The sequence below is a fragment of the Pimephales promelas genome, chromosome 15 (assembly GCF_988280905.1).
Source record: "Pimephales promelas chromosome 15, fPimPro1.hap1.1, whole genome shotgun sequence".
NCBI classification, from domain to species: Eukaryota; Metazoa; Chordata; class Actinopteri; order Cypriniformes; family Leuciscidae; genus Pimephales; species Pimephales promelas.
Window position 1 is genome coordinate 21356384 of NC_142783.1, and position 14199 is coordinate 21370582.

The window sequence follows — 14199 nt, forward strand, 5'->3', positions numbered from 1 at the left end:
ATTGTGTGTGACATCACTGTTCTCTTCTGTCTTTGTCTTCATCCACTGCTGTGCCCGTGTGTCCATGACCGTGCCCGTGCAAGAGGGAGTGATTCACTTACGGTAAGCGTGCTTATCTCACTGCCAGCGAACACACTCACATTACCACAGGGACACACACAGGAAGAGAGAAAGTAAAGTCTATACACAGACAAACTGCAGACTCACACCACATCAAAACTGGCATTAGGAAGATTTCAGTAAATTGTGGGAAAAAAATGTTGTTGTTTTTTGCAGTGACGTTATTTATTTTACTTTTTAATAAAAAAAGGTATTTTTATATGTATCTTTATGATGGTGTTGGCAGCCCCTGAGCTTTCAGAGTGGCTAACACATGTCCTGAAATGTTGGCAGCCCATAAAAAGCGGGATCGGATCTAAACTTCTTGAGTCTCCGTCTGACACATGGCAAAGGTGTCTGATTAGCTGTCTTTCCAAGAGCTCTTGGCACTGTGACACTGCAGTCAGGATGTTTCAACTCTCTGTAGACACTGTGACTTATTCTGTGTAGAGATCACACCCACCAGTCTGCCCCATGTGCCCACATCCTTACATCTTCTCTGTACATTCTGAGAACTGGCAGAACAAACATCAACCAGCACAAAGTAACATTTTAAAAAAGTAACAAGCAAAAAGACACATTTTGTAAATGGTAAATCTGGTTGAAAGTGTCCTTTTTGTTTCTCTTCAGAGTCAGACTTCAAGTAATGGCCAGAAAGACAAAAACATGTATAGGCCCACTGTTATGAACTGTTTGCCAGCTCTCTCACTTCATTTTTTCAATTTTTTAAAAAATATCAAGGCACATTACAGGCACAACAGATTTAATTTACTTTTTATAGTTTTAGAAATAAATCTATTATTATGTTACAAACTAAAATTGCATAAACTAGGCCTATATGTAATACAATAAATCAATCTCTCTGTCACAAATATGTTTTGTTTTAACTTATTAATAATCTAGATATAATAAATAAATAATAAGTAAATAAATAGTTAACTTTATTCCTTTGCACATAAGGAGAAGGTTTACATTACTTATGTTCCTACTCAGCTCACTTTGCACAAAGGCGGTTAAAGATCTCTGAAAGATGTCTAAATCGACCAATAGGAGCGCTCACTGGCAAAAAAAAGCTTTAAGAAGTGTCATGAATATGTAAATATTTATTGACCATCAGCCAATGAGAGACGCGTTGGGGCGTTTCTTTCGGAGACTCCGCACAGATGTTTGACTGAATGTGGGATTGGGGAGGAAAATGATGGAGTCTTGATGCGTTGAGTTTGTGTGTGAATACGCAAACAGCGCTGGAATTTCCTCCTCTCGACCGGAAAATCACCACTGTCCCTCGCTTTCAAACTCCTCAGTTTGGCTGTTGCCGGTATACGTCCGAGTGGGAAAGGGATTTCTGTTTCGCTGCCGCTCTTTGCCCTGGGATAGCCTGCCTGGCTAAAGGTTAGCCTAGGCTGCTAGCGGTGCTCTATGGGAATATCCAGCCAGAGCGGCTCTTTTGCTCGCTAGCGGGCTGATGCAGCCACGCGCCTCCCGCCGCAACGGGCGCATTCAGCCGCTACCGCTGCTGCATTATTCACGGGGTGAGTACAGGAATGCGAATGCGACCAGAAACAGGATGTTGATGAATAATATCAAGATAAGGGTCTCTGTGACTGCAGAGGTTTCATTATTGATTGTTGTAATAACCTCTTAAGCTATATTGCTAGTCAGGTATTTATAACAACACTGTGACTTTAAAAGCGGATTTTTAACTAGTAACCTGAGAGCAATTTTTTAAGTGTGTGAATTCAGTTTGACAGCACTGACAATGTATCAGTTTGTATTCTTCTGTGAATGAGGATGTGAGTTGTTTGAAGAAGCCTTCAGCAGCAGTCTTGTTTGATATACCTTCTCGTGAATGTTTGAACGGCAACAGTTGTGAACATAATTAAAATAAATGGTCCTGGAGTTCTTTATCCATTTCGAGCTCCTCATAAACCTTTAATTAAAAATATAATTTAATCTCAGCTATATTCATTAAAATTTGACAGTATGAATCAACAACAAAAAAACTACTTGCAAACAAAAACCGATTATCATCCTGCTGGATATTTAGGCAATAACACTGGGAACAAAATGCTGTTGCATTGAATATCAGCACAGCTGGCTGTGATTTGCTTGTTGACATTATTAGTGACTACATTCAAAATATACACAGTCTCAAGTGTCTTTTTGCTTTTGTAAAATTATATGATTCAAATATTAAGTAGGCAATTAATGTTTATTAAAACGTTATTTTATTAAGTTAACATTTTCCCATTCATTTTTTACCCATAAGCATTAAAAAAGTTTTTGTTAAAGAGTTTTAAGGAACCAGCCAAACCAACTACAAGGTGAATGACAACATTACAAACTTTGATTTGAGGCAAAAAAAAGTAGACACAATTGGACAAAAAGACAAAGGTAAGAAGACTTCATCACTCTCAGTACTTTATGGATTGGACAGGCGTTAAAGAGTGCCTTTTTGTACAATTCGCTTGTTTTGATCCTGGATTGGTGGAGATTTTATCGCAGAATAGTGGGTAATGTAGTTTTTCACCAAGAATTCTGCTGTAAAACACAATGATTTTAAAAATAAGTTGCAGCCTGGTGGCTTCAACAAAAGCATATGCCACCGATTAACAACCTTGTAGCTCTTTCTTTATAGTTTGGTATATTATGGTTAAAAATCAATTCCACTATGTAGAAAATTAACGGTATTTTTACTTCTGAAACCCAGCTGTTGCACTCTATGCTGTATTCCTCAGTCAATTCAATTTGAGAACTGAAACTAACAATTTTATAAATGCAGTGCTTGCATTCTATCATGTTTTACTTTTGTGCTAAAAAAAAAAAAACAGTAATAACTTTTGATCTGTTAAAATTTCAGCAGTCTTCAGAAAAATTGTAACTGGGCCAGAAGATCTAATCTAGCTGGATTTTGCTGGTTTTTTGAAATTCGTTTGCAACTTGCACAGCTAAACAAAGTCAGACAAATCTCTTTATCTTTCCATATCATCGCTTTCCATTGCCTAGCACAGATAACTGATAAGGATTGTTCTTTTTTGCTGGTATGAATAAGTGTTTAAATTCAGGATGATTTTGTTAAAATGATCAGTAGAAACTGACAGATGTTTGTGTTTAGATGCAGAAATTGGAAATCAAAGCTTGACGAGTTAATATCGAGTTAATATCATTTTTTTGCAACAACCTTTATCACTGAGATCTAACCACATTCCTCTTTGTCTCTGTAGGTTTATTGACACATGCAAACGAGGAATATTGGATTACCTTGCACCGCTTATGTTTGTTTTGATGGATTTACTGTACAGAATGAGCTCTGTGAGAGCTGCCAATCATCCTGGTGGATTTAACATTTCATGCCATCATGCAGATCTGCGGTCATCCACGTTAATGCTTTGATGGCAAGGGATCTACGTGTTTTTTTCTTTCCTCTACCTGATTTTAAACTCTAAACATCAATGAATGCACACAAGCAGATTTTGGACGGATACTTTTGAGAACTTTTTTCCAAGGAAAGGATTTGTGAGGGGGTGGCGTCAGAACGCGACAGTGTTTTAAACAAACTGTCAGCTCTTTAAAGAGGAAAAACCATGGCTTCGGTGTGGAAGAGACTGCAGCGTGTTGGGAAACATGCCTCCAAATTCCAGTTCGTCGCCTCCTACCAGGAACTCATGGTGGAATGCACAAAGAAATGGTGAGTTGTCACTGCTTGCATGTCTCGCGCGTGCCGCTACTCATTTCCAGCCCAGCTTGTGCGTATGTGTCTGGAATGCTGAGTTGGCCCGTGACGTATCTGACTAACGGCAATGATTTATCCATTCCCCCGGGCATTCCTGTGTGTAGGGAAAGGCAATGTACAACTGTACTTTTCCACATCGTTTTGTTTATTTTCTCTCCTCTCTGTTTAGGAATTGTGCACGATAGGTTGCAATGGAGCCTGACGTGTCCTCAAATTAGTGGATCCTGCAGATAGGATGTAACTCAAGTTGGACGAAGTGAGATGTTAATAATAACATATAGCATATGTTTAACAATTAAATAGGTGCAATATAAGACAGAATTCTGTATCTTTGTGTTTTACATTAGAGCCAGACCGATATATCGGCCGGCCGATATTATTTTCCATAATTTTCCATAATATCGGTATCGGCAGTTATAATGGCCGATAAATGAATAATTAAAAAATAAAATAAAAATGGACGTGACACATCTCTCCTTGGCCTGTTATATTGAAAATGTTTGTTTTACAATTTGCAGTATGATGTTATCTATTGCTAAATTATGGCTCATCATAGACTAGCTAACCACAAAGCAGGCTAATGCCACTATCATCAGTGGAAGACCGCTAACGTTAACATTAATGAGCTTGGAAACCACAATGAACTTTTTCTGCCTAAATAAAGTAATGATTACCGTATTTATAACTAGCATATCTCTAGTTACAGTCCCTGCATTGTAAAATGTAATTTATACTTGCGAGGGGTGAACATTTAGACATAGAGAAAAAGTATCAAACGTATCTTGTGCAGAAAAGTTAGCTTTTCTTTTACACATGTGTGAAATCCAACAATATTTAATAAAAAATAAATATCGGCCGATATATCGGAATATGGGACTTTAAAACCCAAAAATATTTGTATCGGTATCGGCCTTCAAAATCCTTTATCGGACGGTCGGGCTCTATTTTACATACACACTTGGTTGTCCCTGCATTTAGCATGTTTAAATACAATGTTGTTGTTTTTAGGTCCATTCTCACTTTTCTAGTTATTAAAAATTATTAAATGAATGGCAATTAAATAGTTTTACAGGTGTCTCAGGAATTGGAATTACATTACATTTTACCATGTATTTAAATTTGAGTCATTTTTGAGCAGTAATTTAATCAACTTATTATATTGACAGCACCTAATTTAATCTAAATCATGAGGTTCTCGTTGATTTTATTTTTATGCCTTTAAAGGTTTGGGGGAAAATTGTCTCCTCCTGTGAATGTCTTTTAAAGTCGGCATGAACTGAAAAAATTCACCATGTCTGTTTTTTTTTTTAAATACGTATTATTGATATCTTCGGGATCTATTCAAATAATGTTCATTTAGAAAGAATGACTGACCTCATTTTTTTATCAAAATATCATAACTTGACCTTGCGGTGAAACTCTGGTGACGTATGCCGGACTTCTCCAATCACTTAGTCCACCACACCAAACGATAGAACTTCATGCCCTACTTATTTCATTAATCCATTTCACTTAAATATACATCATAATACCAAAGAAAATATCTGTGGGTATTTCCATTTTCATGCAACTTTAAACTTTAAATTTGCTCCTGGTTTTGAGTGTTTGGTTACATCCTTGCTGCATTGAATATGCTGCTCACAGTGGAATGCTTAAGGTCAGGTCGTGTAGTATTGCTGTATTAGGTGTCAATAACGCTGCAATTTTGCTAAATTTTCTTTGAGATTGATTATTGCCTTTGGTGTTTTCTTGTATATTTCCAAAAAGAGTCTTTACTTCTGCAGTTATGGCAATTGGCAAAACATTCAGTGCTCCACAAGGGAAACATAATTCATATTTACTCAAGTCAAGTCTGAGGAGTTCAGGTGCAATAGGATTGTTTCTGGGCCCTGGAGGCATGTCTAATTAAGTGTTTTATCTTCGGGTTTGACGAACACACACCCTTGAGGTGTTTCAGATGTGAATGTGTCAGGTAGGTATGGTAGAAATGCACTAAGGACACTGTGTTGAGAGTGCCTTTTTGTGGAAAAACAATATTTTCCTTAATCAGGTTTTAAGACGAGAAAACATTGTACACTGTATGTGTGTTTAGTTTTGGATGCACAGACTGTTATCAACATGGTGATTTGTGGACCAATGTGGAGGAGCCAGAGCAGCGCTGGCGCTGATGAAAGAGCATTATTCACTTACTGACAAGGAGCTCAAAGGCGTTTGTATCAGGGAGATGCTAGTGTGTGTGTGTGTGTGTGTGACGGCTACGTGATCTGTGCTTTTTGGTTCGTCTGTCCAGTGTGCCATTGTTCTGATGGAAAATTTTCCACATTTGGCCTCAAGTTGAAAAACGCTTTAAAAAATTCAAGTGAAACTTTTTTTCTCCACTTTTTATGTAGAAAAACCACAAGTATTTATTCTGGTATGCTGAGGAGAAGGAAAAATATGTTCATGAGACTGAGGAATAAAAGGAAGTGTCAGTCAGCAGTTGAATGAGTAAAGAAATAATTTTAAAATGACTTATCGTTTTATAAGTTTTAACATTGCATAATATCTCCACTGGATATAATTATACCACTTGGATAATGTGAGTGTAGGGTGTATAAAAATAAAACATTGATGGAATAGGCCTAGAAAATCTGCCATGGCCATTATGCTCTGAATGGCATGGCATGTGATTCTTTAGGCTGAAAGATTTCAATCATTGACCTAGCCAGTGTTGTGCATATGTTATTCGATTATTGACGTCCGGTGGTGTGATTTATCTGCTCTGCCGGACACATAAGTTAGTGCAGGAGCAGCGTCCAGTCAGGCCCCAGTCAACACCTTGGGCAGTGTTCCAGAAGCATGCTGCTAGGATACGGGACACGCCACGGCCTGCTTAGGTATCCCCGCCTGTTGATTCAATGCCTTCTAGAATGTTGGCCTTTGCCATTCTCTTGTCTCTTGGCAACATCAAATGTTTATGAGTTGAATGTTTCAGTGTCTTTGGTTTAAAGTGCTGTTGTGTAATCCTGCCGATTCCCATGCCTCTATAGCATGGCCACGGTGGTGTTTAATTACTGTGGAGAATTGCAGCAGTAATGTATAGAATCTTGTAGACTATTTTACCAGAGCTGTTTTTTTCTCTCTGGAGAATTGCTGTAGTTATTCAAAAATGGCAAGGGGGAAACAACAAAAATATAATCTATATACTATTCAAAATTTGGGGACAGTAAGATTTTTTTCTTTTTTTTATAGAATTAATACTTGTATTCATGTATTAAATTGATTGATCAAATGTAACCGTAAAACTATATGTTTGTATATCTATATACTTGAACTATATATTTTGTATCATGGTTTCCACAGAAATATTAGGCAATATTAAGCAATCAAGCTATTTTTCTTGAGAACCAAATAAGAATATTCAAATGATTTCTGATGATAGATCATGTGACTCTGAAGACTGGAGTAGTGAAAATTCTATTGCCATCACAGGAATTAATTCTTGTAAAATATATATTGTGATTTGTTAATAGATTTTTTTTTTAAATTTTCAATAGATAATATTTTTTAAATATTAAAATGTGTAATAAAATTTTTATTTAAAAAAATAAATACCTCCCCAAAAACCTTTGAAGTTTAGGCTATTTAAGTTAACTCAGGCTTCCTTGGGAGGACATACATTTTAATGCATAATCCATGTTTGTTTTGACCACCATTTTGTTTATTAATGATAATATATAGCTTCCTTTACACTTTAGGAATGGTGTTCCTTTGCAAGGGCTCTTTTGGTGTCCAGCATTGCAGGATTCTGTTGCTGCTTTAGTTTAGAGTATTGCCTGGGGCAGCCAGTTGCTTTTGCTTTCAGGCCTGGTGCCACAGGTCAGTCAGACTGGAATGAGGAAGGGAAATCCTTCAAAGTGCTGCAGCAGCCAAGCCTCAACTCAGACCTTTAAAATCCCAGCATGCTTCATGTGGGATTTCACTTAGTTTTAAGCCCAGCATTATGTATTTCAGTGCTGCCAAGGATCTCGTCTTTACTGGTGGTGTTTATTTTAATTTGACCCATGGGCATAGTGACATTGAACTTAAAATGAACTTACAGTTGGTGTTCACACATGAATTACATACTGAACTACAGCGCTCTCCGTGTTTGAAATTTCATCATTAAAAATGCACTTTAAGTGCATCATGAAAACGTACGTTCACACCGCCGCCGGCGAGAGCGGCAAAATTCGCTCTTGCCGCTCTGTTAACGACGCCGTGGAAAGATTCGTGGATGCTCTGATGCTCTGACGTAGGTCGGTAAAAAAGTCGTTATTTTTGCAGAAAATTGATCGATGGAAATAACTTTAAAATTATAGTGACATGTTTGCAAACGAAATAAACAAATTAAAAGCCATACGTGTGTGGTGTGGCTTGTGTGTTTATGGTTAAGTGCTATTATAATTTGCATTCTCGCTAAAAAAAGTATTCTAGCACGAAAATCTTGCCTATAAATAGTGTTGCGCGCCCTCTTATCAAATTCAAATTATCAACCTCCTCTATTTTGCTTGGGAACTAATGTGGCCGGAACCAAAGTTTACAGGATTGCGTTCTCTGGGAATCTCTCAAACGGAGCACTTCTACATTCCGATTGGTTGCCGCCGGTTGCCGCCGAACCGCGTCATCGCTTATTACCATAAAGTTGAACTGATTTCAACTCTGCTCGCCGCTCTCGCCGTCCGAAACGCGCCGCGCCGCTCTCGCCGGAGCTCGCCGCCGGCTCTCAATGAAAATGAATGACTTCCGGCCACTTTGACGCTCTCGCCGGTGGCGGTGTGAACGTACAGTAAGACCTTTAGACTTGCTTTACTCTCATACCCTTTCTTTTTTTTCTGGAGGGGTGGAGAAAAGAAGATGATTGAAGAGAGGGAGAGAGGGAATGTGGTTTAGCCTACGCTGTGAAATAGTTTTACATTCTTTCAGTGGTAACATGTTTAAGTAGGTCTATTTCACTGCCTTTGCACTTTCTGGCCTGGCCTGATTGTGACTCCTTTGGTTCTTCTGTCTGTAGGCACAAATGTCATCATTGCTGTTCAGCTCAGCTCAGATGTGATCCAGTATTCTATATTTTATGTTACATAATCAGAGTGAATACAAAACTACACAGAGCATCTGGGCTGTGTTGTTGTGTGCTTGGGCAAGGGGTTTAGTGAGATGGAGCACAGACTGTATACAGTATGCTTTCTGTTGTCAGTTTAAACTGATTCTCCTTTTCCAGCTGTTTTCCATGATCATTATAAGAAATGATAATTTTTCTCCCCTTATATTATTTCCTCTTGTGACCTGAGGCCAGGACAGATGCTGAGTACAGCTCAGAATTAATTTTGATTATTTAACAGTGTGACTTACCTTTTTTGGTACTTACTGAAACTGGGGGGATTTACAAATGTGTGGGGGGATTTACAAATGCACAGAAAGCAGTTTACAAATAAATACCAGGCAGAGTTGTGCTTGTGGCATAAAACAAATTTGTGAATATATATATTTTTATTTTCGAATCTTATTTTATTTATTTGTGAGTTTTATATTTTTTTGTGAAACTCTTTATTTATTTGTGGATCTTAATCTATTTATTTGTAATAATGCAACAAATCTCACCCCATATGTATGTGCCTTGCACCTTGAACACCCCTTTTACTGTCAATGCGAACACCCCATGTATGTGTGTAATTTTTGTTTTGATGCAAATTTTTACCTTATTTTCTTTAAGTAATGATGTGGACGGCAGAACGTGTGTCAGACAGTTAGATTAATTTCCCGTGAAAAAAACAAACAAACCGGGAGGGGTCCAGGAGATAGGGCTAAAAAAACGGGAGAAACCCGGTAAAACGTGAGTTAAGCTACGTTATTGTTAGAATCATTTCTTAAGAAATTTTTAAAGAAATTTCTTTTTTGCCGCCTCAAGTTTGTGTCTGCTCTCTCACGTCACAATTTAATAAATGAAATTAATCGAGTCAACAATTAATCGATAATCGAATTAACCGTTTGCATCCCTAATTGAAATTGTTATCTAAAATGTGGGTGTCGAACCAACCATATTTATTATAATACAAGCTTACGGGTCAAAAACCGTAATAGATTGATACTATTTAGTTAGTTCAATCCAACTAAATAGAAAATTTTGTCTGGGCAAATAAAAACCCGACTGGCGTTCTTGAGCCTTTGGCCTGAAAAATGTCAATTTTATGCTTAGGTTATTGTCTGTCACAATAAATCACCCTCTTGTCCACAACACTCACAGATGCCCCACTCCCTGTCGCTCTGAATTAAACCACTCAGGGGGAGTGAAACAGACCCTCGTTTGTCATTTCTCATATGAATGGATACTGGCACTTGGCAGTTTGTTCGTTTCCATTTTATTTTTTCTTCTGTAAAGGAAATCTTCAGGTTCGATGCAAGTTATTTGATAGCATTTGTACCCTAATTTTAATTAAAAAATCAAGGTCAATAAGTGATGTTTTTCACACTAGTGTTATGAACAATGTGTGTTCACTGTTCAGCTACCATTTAAATGCCTTACTGTTCTTTAATTATCTTTGCAGTAATTGACATGCTCCTGATGCTGTCGACAGAGCTAAGTTGCATTGATCCAGAGTGTTCCTTAAATCATTTGATTAGCATTTCTCTGTAAACCTGCCCCTCTGCCTTCGCTTCATGTGGATCATGTGAGGAAATGACTGCTGCTGTGTAGGAGGCAGTAAAGAGATGCAGATCTGTGTGTATGAGTGTGATTACACATGCTGAGCAGATTGAAGGTTTAATAAGGTCATGTAAGTGATCAGGGAATCAGAGGGGGGCTGTGATGTATAGCTTAGGTTTTATTGATCAACGCACCTCACAGTGAGCTGATCTGTGTTTCTCTCTCTCTCTCTATGCTTTTGGGTTTGGATTAATATCTTCTGGATGCAGTCAGCCCTCATAATGAAGAATTCATGGTGTTGTGCATCAATCAGTTTGAGTTAATGGAGTCCAATCCCTTTCATGTGTCTCATGACACTGGGTGTGTATGGTTGTTTGCTCTCTGGCTCACATTAAAGCCTTTCTTGTTAGCAGGACCAGATAAAAGGAGATTTTCAGCAACTTGAAATTACTTGGAGGAAATGATTCATTTTGTAACCTTCAGTGATCTTATATAGCCCAGCTTTAAGTACGCAGGGTTATATTGTATAGTTTTGTGGTGTTTTACTTTTTTCCCTGAAGTTTATTGCGCCAGAAATGTCTTTTTAGACTGTAAAGGCACAAGTAAAACAGTAAAGGCACAAGAGGAATTTTGCCAAGAAATCAGATTTTAAATGTAGATAGAAAGCATGCAGTAATGATTTTCATGAAAAGAAGTGCAGGCACATTTAGATTTATTTCCTTTTAAGGATACAAATCTACCATCGCTGTTTTTCTCCCTTTCTCTCTCTCCATTTGTGGATGATTGCAACAATGATTGCAGTTTTTCATGATTGCTTCAATAAAACAGGTTTCATTACTAACTCGTAAATTTAAAGTTCCATTACAATAAACTAGTGACTGAAGGAAGTGTGTGTCTGTGTGCGAGATCTGCCGGTCAGAAACAGCTAGTTTATATGATCATGTGGGAGTCAGTGAACTTCAGCTATACTGACTGATAATCCAGTGCTATTACAGTGCTACTTTTGGAAGAAACAACTGACAAAATGTTTGCTTGCAATAAATTATTTCATGTTTCTGAAGTATTTCTTAAAGGTTTAGTTCACCCAAAAATTAAAATTATGTCATTAATGACTCACCCTCATGTTGTTCCAAGCCCGTAAGACCTCCGTTCATCTTCGGAACACAGTTTAAGATATTTTAGATTTAGTCCGAGAGCTTTCTGTCCCTCCATTGTAAATGTATATATGGTATACTGTTCTTGTCCAGAAAGGAAATAACAAAGTAGAGAATGTGACATCAGTGGGTTAGTTTGAATGTTCTGAAGCATCGAAAATACATTTTGGTCCAAAAATAACAAAAACTACGACTTTATTCAGCATTGTATTGTCTTCCGGTTCTGTCAATCCGCGTTCAGTGGCGCTGATGATGTAAGACGCTGTTGACGTATATCTGGTGTGTCCGTGTATTTAGGTTCAAATAAATATGACTGAGCAAAAAAATGCACGTCTTTCTCTGTGTCAATCCTTATTAAACGTGTTTGCGAAGATTGTTTTGTTGACAGCCTGCGTCTCCCTCTGACTGTAAACGAATTTCGGGCACAAAGCAGCGTCTTACGAAAGCAGTATCATCCAAATATCCCATCGGCATCTTTCCCGTGAGTGGGCGTGGTTTCAGCACAACCAGTGGACACGCCCCCAGAGTTTGAGAGCAGAGAATAATGCACATTTTTTCAAGATTTTTTGTAATCATTGAAATTTAGCTAATAACACATTTTTCTGTAGTGTGACAAACTCGAAACGCATAATTAATTTAAACTTTTTCAGGAACTTTAACACCCTCCAACTCTCCAAATGCGGGTGGATTTCAGTGTGGGATTGAGCATATTGAGCATAATTTTACTCAATCCTGCAGATTACTGTGCTCACAACCAAAGCGCGTGCACATAAATTCTAGTATATTGGCTATATAAAACAATATAATGGGTCTGTGTGTCAGGTCTTAAAGTGGCAGCAGCTTAATTTACCAGCTGCCAAATTGAGATAAGTGGTGAGCAGAAAAGTTTGTTATCCCCTGCATACTAATATTATAAGTATGATATGTAGTTAACAAATTAAACCTTATTGTGAAGTGTTACCAATTTTATTTACATGTACCACAAACATTTTAAGTTGTTTTCTCTCTTTCACTTTATTCTAGTAAATAATTTAAAACCAGGCTTACAACGATAGCCAAATCAATAACCTTCTCGTCTCTCTCTCTCTCTCTCTCTCTCTCTCTCTCTCTCTCTCTCTCTCTCTCTCTCACACACACACACACACACACACACACACACTCACTCATAGCCGTATTGTGTAGCAGTATTGTATTGTGTGTTCCAGGTCTCCCGTTACAGGCTCTTTAGTGTGTTCATCTTAATATCACTCTGTTCCAATTGCTGCTCTCTCTTTGTCTTGCTCTCTTTATTTAGAAATTCAGAGATCAGATCAGAGGGGGATTTCTGATTGACAGCGTCACGGTGTGTTTTGCCACAAGTGTTCATTCCATTTTATTGATGGAGCTGTTTATAGCCTGGAGGTGGTTGTGGAAGTCTAATTCCTCATTGATAATATTATTAAATCTTTTTTTGTCCATCCGCTCTGAGTCAGGATGTGGTTCAGTCTGTCCGCTCCTCCCCTCGTGGTATCTCATCCCTTCCTTTCCCTCCCTTTCCCTGCGGAGTCAGTCAATAAGGTCACAGATTGCACAAGCATCTCTTCGTAAACAGCATTTATAGACATGATGCATAAATATTAAAAACTGCACAAAAAGATCACAATCATTCAAACAACCACGCAATCTTACTCCTGATTAACAGTGATTTGGCTATGTCTTTATTTTTTATAGCACTTTACACAATATAAATTGTTTTAAAGCAGCTTCACAATAATAAACAGCAAAATATAGAATAAATTATTAAATGTGTATTAGAGTATGATTACATGGAACATTCAGATCTGGGCAGAGCCAGAGAGAGAAGTTATGTTTAGGTATGAAGCAGTCTTTTCAAACACAGTGTTATTTCGGTCTTACAATAATGCATATTATCACAGAAATACTTGGATACAAGTTTATAGTTATAAAGATCTGGTGTACATGGTATAAATATACTATGTACTGGCTAACAGATCTTGATAACTAAATATATGTTTGCGGGTCGGACAAAAAGGAAAAAGCCATCGAAGTGTGCCATGTTACCAGTTGTAAACAGCAATATCACCTGATCACCTGAGATGGATTTTAATGCCATATAAACTAAACGCACGTCACACTCTTTCTCGTTGTCTTTGTGTGAGATGGTGTGTAATAGCAGCTTTATAGAGTTCGTGTTTGGGCTGCTGAGCTTCTAGTGCCCAGTGAAGGTTTTTCCTCCTGGGTTTGCCAGTCTCTCTGTCTTTATACCCGCTCTATCCGCCTCCACTTCCTGCTGATAACATCTCCTGCTGCGCAATGACCCACTTTGTTACTCCTTTTCTGTTTATTTATTAATGTCAGCCCTCCTCAAATCTACAGCTTTTGTTTTGCTGTAATCTCAAGTATAAAGTGTGTCTTAAGGTAGTTTGCCTTACAGAGACAATTAGTTTTCTTGCAATGTTGTATTTAAAGAAATTTCACTTGTCTTTTGTCTGTCTCTTTCTGCTATAGAAATAATACTTTGTAAAGGCTCGAGATGGTTATAAAACTTTCTT

At 37.7% G+C, this 14199-nt stretch overlaps 1 protein-coding gene across 6 annotated transcripts in view; it reads left to right on the forward strand.

Annotated features, from left to right (window-relative positions):
- The first annotated feature begins 1259 nt into the window (after positions 1–1259).
- Positions 1260–14199, forward strand: part of ehbp1 (EH domain binding protein 1) — a 126368-nt gene continuing 113428 nt past the window's right edge. For 4 of the 6 annotated variants that reach the window (XM_039654413.2, XM_039654498.2, XM_039654340.2 and 1 more), the window contains exons 1-2: positions 1261–1631; positions 3324–3787. In XM_039654413.2, the coding sequence (XP_039510347.2) occupies positions 3684–3787 (104 nt within the window). In that variant the 5' untranslated portion in view covers positions 1261–1631; positions 3324–3683. Of the gene's footprint in view, positions 1632–3323; positions 3788–14199 lie in introns of all 6 variants that reach the window. The other 2 variants (XM_039654159.2, XM_039654271.2) reach the window with 1 other exon arrangement.